General features: G+C 42.2%; 2 protein-coding genes across 4 annotated transcripts; both read left to right on the top strand.

Moving 5' to 3' along the window:
• Positions 1 to 3,195: 3,195 nt before the first annotated feature.
• On the top strand, positions 3,196 to 5,399 carry LOC128753663 (GTPase IMAP family member 7-like). Of its 3 annotated transcripts, XR_008413866.1 has the most exons (4): positions 3,196 to 3,238; positions 3,361 to 3,455; positions 3,985 to 4,916; positions 5,089 to 5,399. XR_008413866.1 is itself a non-coding variant. In XM_053855573.1 (3 exons), exons 2-3 carry the CDS (start codon positions 3,383 to 3,385, stop codon positions 4,818 to 4,820), a joined length of 909 nt encoding a protein of 302 aa, XP_053711548.1. In that variant the 5' UTR covers positions 3,196 to 3,238; positions 3,361 to 3,382; the 3' UTR covers positions 4,821 to 5,053. The 3 variants fall into 3 exon arrangements, 2 of the variants coding, with proteins under 2 accessions (XP_053711548.1, XP_053711549.1); XM_053855573.1 differs by lacking the exon at positions 5,089 to 5,399 and having other exon boundaries at positions 3,985 to 5,053; XM_053855574.1 differs by lacking the exon at positions 5,089 to 5,399 and having other exon boundaries at positions 3,200 to 3,238; positions 3,374 to 3,455; positions 3,985 to 5,054.
• Positions 5,400 to 5,687: 288 nt separating this feature from the next.
• Positions 5,688 to 8,277, top strand: LOC128753662 (GTPase IMAP family member 4-like). The gene is made up of 3 exons (XM_053855571.1): positions 5,688 to 5,745; positions 5,881 to 5,952; positions 7,254 to 8,277. Exons 1-3 carry the CDS (start codon positions 5,736 to 5,738, stop codon positions 8,183 to 8,185), a joined length of 1,014 nt encoding a protein of 337 aa, XP_053711546.1. The 5' UTR covers positions 5,688 to 5,735; the 3' UTR covers positions 8,186 to 8,277.
• Positions 8,278 to 9,128: the final 851 nt, after the last annotated feature.

The raw sequence follows: 9,128 nt of genomic DNA, 5'->3' as shown, positions 1-9,128 counted from the left end.
AATATGAGGAAATAAAGTTAATTTATTTGCCAACGAATGAAGCTTGATGTTTTTTTTATTTTTTTATTTTTTAAGAAAAACGTTGAGTCAGAGGCAGCATTATGTGATGACCGTTGCATAACCAAACATCCAGTCATTTCTTGGCTCCCCTCATCCTCACCCACTGCTGTGTTTGTGCACTGCAGTCATGATGTCAGGAGAGCACCTACTGTACACCTACAAAACCACGTGAAGGCATCTCCTGGAAGCTGGAGTATTTAAAGATATTTATAATAATGATGTGTATCTCGTGTGTTATGGGTGAACATAAAAATTGACATGGCAATCATTATTCAGACATCACATTTTTAACATTTGACATGTATCCCTTGCCTTATATCACTACACTTTTTGTTGACTCACCCATGCTTTTCTCAGCTATATATGGAACTATATTCTTCATTATAATATGAAATAATATAATATTCTGCGACCAATATAAGACTAAAGTTAAAGTGAAAAAAACATAATAATAATAACAATTCTGTACTAATAAAAATATATTAATAAAATAATGTATAAAGCCGGATCCCATATAAAACAGCTCTGAAATTCAGATTGCAAAGTGGGGTGTTTCAAAATATGAATTGGGTTGAAATGCCATGGAATTGAATAAATGGCACCCATCCATTACCTCATGCGTGTCGAAGGATGGGTGGCAGAAGCAGCAGGATAAGCAAAGAGGCCCAGGCATCCAACTGGCCATCGCAGTCCAACAGTCCCAAAACATTCACCATGGAAACTAAACAAGATGATACACTACAAAGATAAACAACCATGCTTTTAAAAGTATCCTCTAAAATGTAAGGCAAGCCTGGGTTTAAGCAGAAATAAGTTATGGTGGCAGAAAGACAAAAGGTGTGAAGATGTCTGTGGATTTTGCTGGTGATGAGGGACCTAGTTCTCTTGTTCTCGACAATGATTGAGAAGGTGTGCGATGTGGGTTTTAGGGACAGACTGGCAAGGAAGACAGCCTTATATGATGAATCCCAGTCAAGAAGTCTGTTGTCCTTGGCCTGTGGTGGGAGGAGACGGCACACGGGAGAGAGGAAGACCATCCACACCAGGATCTATCAGTGCTCCTTGTAGCATCTTCCTCTCTGTTCTCTCCTTCAAACCCTGTGCTAATGATAACTGGTCACAGAAACGATTCATGTTCATAATGAGACGTTCAATTGTGTCCTTTTATTTGGCTTATACATCACAGGGAACTGGGATCATTGTCACCCTGTCAGAGCACGTGACATCGGCTTTGTTGATTCACACATTTTAAACAGGTGACACACCAACAGATGCACGCATCCTCACTTGCATGTGAGGTGGAGTTTTCACTTGGACACACAGGAAACCTAGTTCATCACATGCTAAAGAAATGTGACACTGCGGCACGTTGTCATCCGCATGCCCAAAGACTTTGTCAATGAAGGAGTCGCACTATGATGGGACCTCCTGTCCCAACTACTTGGGATCCAATGTGGACTGCTCATCAAGTCACACAAATGTGGAAAAGTGAGAGTCCCTCTATAAACACTGCCTTGTCTTGGGAAACAACATGATCACAGAGAATTATTGTATTGGCTTTTTCTCCTATCACCGAGGCACAGATCTCTCAAAGGAAAAAAAACAATAACCTTTTATTTATTTTTATTTATTTATTTTTATTTAAACTGAGCGAATTTGGTATTGCAAGTCCCTCCCATACACGTGAACAAGATAAAAATAACAGAGAAAAGAAAATCAACATTGATTCACGTGATAATAGCAGTATTATTCGTGTCTTACAAAAGAGTCTGAGAATAACAGTGAATGTATTAAGCTCCTTTGCAATGAGCTTGAACACATCTGTGTAGCAACGTCCAGAGTCACTTCACGGTGACATCAGTGACGGTAGCTTCACTTGGTGAATGTTAGTGATTGTGTTTTTACTTCTGGTGGAAGATAGGGTGTTACCGATTGTTACCTTGTTAATATGGTCGGTAAAAAAAAAAAAACTTTCCTTGAATTTTCAAATCGCCTCTCTTTTGGAAAGTGTTTTCCAGACAAAAAGGCCACACAATCAGGCAGCGCTTCACACAGCAGGCTGGAAAAAGATAAAGAGGAAGGCAGGTGCCAGGTCACGCAGTCAGATGATGCTTAAACAAATGTAGAATCAACACCTCCACTCTCTGTGTTGACAGGGGCCTTTGTGCCTTCTAATGCATCAAATTAGGCCACTTTGGTCTTTTGTAGCTCTGAAATACAACTGATGCACAAAGTCTGTGACTGGAACTCACGCAGAGACTGACCTGTCTGGCGTCTTTCATTTTTAGTTGAACCCTGAGGTGAGACACTGTCGGCTCTAGGACTGGGTCAACAAGACAAAGTCAGATAACATGTGGCACGGTCATTGAGGTCAACAATCCTAAAAACATATATAGTTAAATTGATTATGGTAGTTATACTATGATACGCTACTCACACCAGGCATTGTGCCACCACTGCTCCGTGTCCACTGCAGTACTGAGTCAAAAGCTTCACTACTGTGAATACTACTACCACTGCCACTTCCAAACTTCTGCTACAACACAATTTTACCACTGCTTATCGTGCTACCATTTCTCTCACAACTACTACTATTCTAACAAAAGTACTTTTTCTTCTCTGCTAATACCACTATTCTTCCTAATAGAGAGGCTACTAGTGCTCCTCTTACCACTCTTTCAACTATAAGAACAGCTAATTCTACTCCTGCGAATACCATTACTACTAACTAGTAAAATACTATTACAACTCCTGACAATCACAAATACTACTGCTCATGCCGCTATTGCTACTACCTCTATAATGGTGGTTATTAGAACTACGTCTGCTGCAATTACTCTTTTTTTACAGCTACTGCCACAGTTAATACTTTTATTTCCAATACTACTCGCTAGTCACTACTGCTACTACTCAGTACTGTTAATACCATTCAAAACCATGACAACCGCTTAAACAGATATTCCAAAATACAACAGCTAATAACAAATATAACTGTAAACAGCAACAAGAGAAGTATTCAATAAGTGCGATCGTTTGAACTGCCAGTAGATGGCGCCACCGCAGAGGAGCTTACTGCAATGATTTCTTTGGAAACGAAACTCGATACTAATACGGATCCACTCGCTGCAGATAAGGAAGTGGGCCACATCCCTGCAAGACTGCTGACGCTCGCTTTAAGGTAAACTGCGCACTCAGATTATAAAAAAAAAAACATATAAAAATAATAACGTCTCAGATTTTTGCATAGAAATGTATCAATAATAAGATCACGTGGAAGGCTACAACTGTGTTTATTCTCAGTGTGATCTGGCAGAAAGAGAGAATGTTCCTCGGAGGCCTTTGTGTCCTGCTGCTCCTGGTTTTGTCCAGTTTGGATGTGCACTGCGAAAGTCACGGTGAGTTCATGATAAATGTTGATCTGACTGTGAGGGATGGACCCAGCCACGAAAACATTTTAGGAGGCCGGTACTTATGCCTGAAAAATGTCGCACAATTATTATTATTATTATTATTGTTGTTGTTGCTTCACCTTTGGACAAGCTAGAAAAGTTCCCTTTATAAAAGACAGCATTTACCCAAATCACTGACTTAAACGTGTTTATTGCGACTGAAATGTTTTATCCACATCTATTCAACATCAGTTTATCAGCACTTTAGAGCTAAATTATATGCCACAGTACAGTGGTTGAGTGTTCAGAGCACATCCTGGATGATCATGTGGTGGCAGGTTTGCCTCTGGCATAAGTACCTGGACGCTCCAACGCAGAACTGAGCGGTCTGCTCCTCAGCGGACAGCGTTGATGGCAGTTGTTCATTTGTCACTTTGTCCCAAAATGTACAGTTGACGTTGGTCTCTGTTGTGAGTTGTTTTCTAAGGGGACACATGAAGTTTAGTCCTCCTCAAATGTCATGACGTACTTGCAGGTTCTGGCCATCAGGACGAGCTGAGGATGGTGTTGGTCGGGAAAACCGGTTCTGGCAAGAGCGCCAGTGGCAACACCATTCTGGGACATGAAGTCTTCAAACGAGATATCTCCCCGGAATCAGTGACCCAAGACTGCGCCAGAGGAGAGGCTCACCTGGATGGCGTTGACCTCGTCGTCCTGGACACACCAGGATTGTTTGACACCAACAAAACCGACGACCACGTGAAATCCACAATTGAGAAATGCATAGACCTGTCCGTCCCTGGTCCTCACGCGTTCCTACTGGTCATCAGCCTCAAGTCTAGACACACTCAGGAGGAGAGGGAGGCGGTTGAGTGGATTCAGGACAACTTTGGCGATGATGCTGACATGTATACCATCGTCCTCTTCACGCACGGCGATTTGCTTGATGGTAAGACTGTGGAGGATTTTGTGAGGGAGAGCAAGGAGCTACGAAGACTGATCAACCGCTGTGGAGATCGATATCACGCGCTCATCAACAACAAGAGGAGCAACAAGGGGCAGGTGAAGGCACTCCTGAGGAAGATAGAGGGCATGGTGGAGAAAAACGGTGGACAACACTATACCAATGACATGTACAAAAAAGCACAGGAAAGACTGGAAGAGAGAAAGAAAGAGGAAGAGCAAAGAAAGAGGGAGGAGGAAGAAAGAATAAGGAAGCAAGGAGAGAAAATTGCTTACTGCAAACTTGCAGCTACCCTGGCAGCAGCGGGTTTGGTTGGCGGTGCGTACATGGGCTCATGTGTTCTGACGGCAGCAGCTTCTATTCTGGGGCTGACTCAAGGTTACGATTGCACAGATGTGTTTTTTTAGCTCATCCTGAGAGTCTGCTCTGTGGTTTTGTGGGGAACTATCGTGATCTGAGTTTTCTCTGGGAATTTATTTGCACTGGAGTTGTTTTAGTGTAAGGTGCCCTTCTACTTCCATTTGTCATCATGGGACGAAGAAGCAGGATTTTAGCTAAGAGGGCGTCTGGGCGTCTGCAAAACATGAAATAATGGACGACCGATTCTCAACCGTATCTTGGCCACCAGATGCCGCCATATACCAGCGCAATCTGGTCGTCCACGCAGACGCCCAGACGCCCTCCTTGCTTCCTGTGAAGAAGCCTTGGAGGGGGAGTCACTGCAGGACTGCGGTGGAGGCGATGGTGTAGTGAAGCAGGTACAAAGTGGCTCTCAGCTTTGACAACCCCCTCCTACACCCTGTGTGATGGAGGACACCGTCTGTCATGGACTCAGGGAATAAGATTTGACAACAATGTAGCAGTTTAAAGTTTACTGCCCGCCCCTGTCAGATCTACTGTATCAGCACAAGAAGCTTTGTTTGTTTGTCGGACTTTTTTGATCTAACTGTAAAACGCTATTGAACATTCCACTTCAATAAAGTCTACTCTCCTCTTGAAAAACACCCGACTCATCATTGTGCTACACGCCTGAAGATGCTTTTAAAATGACTCAACAAATAAAGTCCAAATTTGGTTTTCAGTACGGAGAGAGTCGACCGGCCCTCAGTACATACCACAGTCAGCTGCTGTGGGGATGCACATTGTCAGAACCAATTGGAAGACAATGCAAGGAAATAGGAAGCCCACGTTTGCAAAGGCCATCCAGAAGCTTCTCAGACGGCAGGCGCGAGAGTCGAGCTTGGACGCTACTGATTTGCACTGGTCACAAAAGTCAGGACAGCATTGGGAAATTGTATTTTATTTTTTATTAATTGGGAGCAATGGCTGAAGGTAAGGCAACGTTTACTAAGTGGCTGTTTTCTGAAGTTCTACTGAGTCAGCATGAGCTTCGCTGTCTTTACTATGAGCATGTCAGTTTTTTTTCATTGAAATGTGTCTCACTGTGATGTCATTGTTTTGTCATAGCAATACCGCTGCGAGAGAAAAAGCAGAGAACTCTCCCTCGGTCTGATGGGTGTGGTCTGAATAACTTCGAAGGTTTGTTCACTTCTTTTTTTTTTACTTTTCATTGATGCTAAGAGATGCAAGAGCGCAAACAGTCAGGTTTTTTTTTTTAATTATAACTCCTGATCATGAAATCAGGATTCTTTGGAACCTCCAAAGATTACCATTGAGTGTTTGGACTTCGTAGCTAGAGGTTTCTTTAGGCAACAAATCTTTGTCAAACACAAGGTCCCGGGACCAAATCTGACCTGCCAAGTGAGTTCATATGGACTGGAAGAGCTTTTAATATCGATACTTGGTTTAAAACTAAAGTCATTGCTATGCTAAGTCGTGTAAAGGAGTAGTACCTGGGATTGGTCTTGGTCTTGAGAACACTTTTTTAGGGTCCCGGTCTCAAAGGCATTTTCACTTGACTCAGGTTTTCTGTCCAAGGCGGGTCGAGACTCCTTATAAATATACTGTCTTGGTCGTGTCTGGGACTCAATGCTCTGCAGTCTCAAATATGTCTTGGTCTCTGGTGCTGTGGTCTTGACTAATTCCAAGTTCACCCAAAACTAGATCAACTACCAATACAGGAAGATATCATGACCCATGATGCAAAGCTGTTAAACAGGCCTGCACTTTGCATGACAATGAGCCTCTGGTCATAAAGAATTGTGACTAGCAACACATTCAGACTTTTCAATAACTTTCCGTATTGTTTGCCTTGTGGCTTGGGCGGTGTTTAAATAGTTTTACTCATTTAATCATATTTCTATTATACTTATGAGATTGGTGGATGCATTCAACTGCAATGGTGATGGTAGGGATAAAAATATTAAGAAGAAAAAATGCTTAATGTTCATCATTTATCCTTTAAAATCATCATTATAAAAAGAGTAGTTTATGCTAGAATGTCTTTTTAAAATAACAATAAAAAACTATACTATTTTTATTGTCATTATGTGAAAATATTTTTACATTTAAATTGAAGCTGCAGTATTGACACAGGGAAAAACCCTCATAACTGTTATTTATACATGGTTGTTTTAAGTCAGACTGAAACGCCTTAAATAAATGTCTGTAAAACATACAGTCTATCTGTATTCTTGAATTAAAGGGCATAAATATTCTAGAAGGATTTTGAGGGAGACTTGGGTTCTATTGGCGAAAAACTGATGTTTTCCTTTCAGAACTGTTGACTCTATTTATGTGTGGTCTTCTGTCTAACTGTGACAGACTGGTGACTTTTCCTTCCCTTGGTGTCTCCCACTTCCTCCACCAATTCCCATAAAGTGAACACTGCAATTTTTGTAAGTTAAAGTAACAATGTCATTTCCCCCCCCCAAATCCAGGTCTGGATTTTTCAGGTGGACTCAGAATCGTGTTGGTTGGAAAGACCGGCTCGGGAAAGAGTGCCACGGGAAACACTATTCTTGGCAGGTCTGTGTTCAAAGAGGACCCCAGCCCGGTCTCCATCACCAAACACTGTGAAACCGACAGCGGGGAGGTGGATGGGACGACGGTGCAGGTCATCGACACACCGGGGCTGTTTGACACCGCCATCACAGAGGAAGATCTAAAAATGAGAATCGAGGAGTGTGTGAAGATGTCAGTGCCCGGGCCTCACGCCTTTCTCCTGGTGATCAGGCTGGGAGTCCGCTTCACAGAGGAGGAGAGGAACGCTGTCAAGTGGATCCAGGATAACTTTGGAGACGACGCTTCCATGTACACTATCATGCTCTTCTCGTGTAAAGATCAGGCCAAAGCGGACAGTGCCCTGAAGGAGTGTAAGGAGCTGCGTCGGCTCTCCATCACGTTTGGACGTAGATATCACGCCTTCAACAACAAAGACCCAGAAGACCGCCTTCAGGTCAAAGAGCTTATCACCATGATCAAGGAAATGGTACAAGACAATGGAGGCAAACACTACACCAACGAGATGTACGAGAAAGCTCAGAGAAAGCTGAAGGAGGAGGAGGAGCGGAAGAAACTGGAGGAAGAAGAGAAGAAGCAGGAGGAGCGGAAAATGTGGGACGCGGAGAGAGAGAAGATGGAGAAAGAGAGAGAAAGGATGAAAAAGGCTAAAAGGAAGAACATCCGAGTGGCCTCGGCCGCTGCCGTGGTCTTGGTGTTGGCCGGTGTCATCATTGCTGTGGGAGCAAACACCCTCGTAGCGTTGGCTCTCGGAGCACCGGTACTAGTTTTGGGAATACTCTGTGGCCTGGCTGCCATCTGTTTATGGAAAGGTGTTCGATGCAATGCTAAAGACAACGTGCCTGTATAACTGGACTCTCCGGATCGACAACATCCAAAGAACCTGTGAGTGGGAGATGAATGAACTCACTCAATGCAAATACTAGAGTTACTGTAAGAGAGGTTGACGCGATGAGGGACTAGTTCAGTTGTTATTGTGTTTAAAGATACCTCAGAGTTTATAGCTTGTCTCCTACATGTTATGATGAGTTTTCTCAGCAAGTATTCCACTGTGTACTGCGTTTTGTACCTGTCATAGCTTAATAAATCAAAAAGTTTGAACATTAGTTGAGTTATTAAACAGCTTCCTTCGATTGAGTCCTGCCTGGCCACTAACAATTTGACAAGTGGCATTGCTAATAATAATTGTATTGAATCTCCATGTGAGGTTATTTTGTACCTTTGATATTCATGGTAAATTTATGGCCTGCGTTTATGTGTTTTGTTCTGCACTTTCTGTGTATGGAACTGAACCCTCCAGTCACATGACAACCACTCGGGCCAAGCTGCGGCTTATATATATTCAGCTTTTTTAACTTTATTTGCCATTCATAATAGTATATTTCAATTGCCTGATCAAAAATACAAAATAAAATAAAAAAATACATACATTAAAATAATAATAATAATTTTAAAACAACAAATTCCCTTGAGGTTTAATCCATTTTTCCAGTCAGTTTTCTCTTTTTGCTTTCTCCCTTCTCTTTGTCAGTCGAACATCTGAACGCCTGAAGAGCTGGAGGAGGTTTGTGTGTGTATATATATATATATATATATATATATATATATATATATATACAGGAAGATATCATGACCCATGATGCAAAGCTGTTAAACAGGCCTGCACTTTGCATGACAATGAGCCTCTGGTCATAAAGAATTGTGACTAGCAACACATTCAGACTTTTCAATAACTATCCGTATTGTTTGCCCTGTGGCTTGGACGGTATTTAAGAAGATTTATTCATTTAATC

This window comes from Synchiropus splendidus, chromosome 2, assembly GCF_027744825.2.
Source record: "Synchiropus splendidus isolate RoL2022-P1 chromosome 2, RoL_Sspl_1.0, whole genome shotgun sequence".
Lineage (NCBI taxonomy): Eukaryota > Metazoa > Chordata > Actinopteri > Syngnathiformes > Callionymidae > Synchiropus > Synchiropus splendidus.
This window is presented reverse-complemented; position numbering and strand designations above follow the sequence as displayed.

Excerpts from the sequence above, each read along its gene's own strand:
- LOC128753663 (XM_053855574.1), top strand. The coding sequence starts at position 3,383 with ATGTTCCTCGGAGGCCTTTGTGTCCTGCTGCTCCTGGTTTTGTCCAGT. Across the intron at positions 3,456-3,984 it reads TGTGCACTGCGAAAGTCACG|GTTCTGGCCATCAGGACGAG; the intron begins GTGAGTTCATGA and ends ACGTACTTGCAG.
- LOC128753662 (XM_053855571.1), top strand. Across the intron at positions 5,953-7,253 it reads TGGTCTGAATAACTTCGAAG|GTCTGGATTTTTCAGGTGGA; the intron begins GTTTGTTCACTT and ends CCCCAAATCCAG.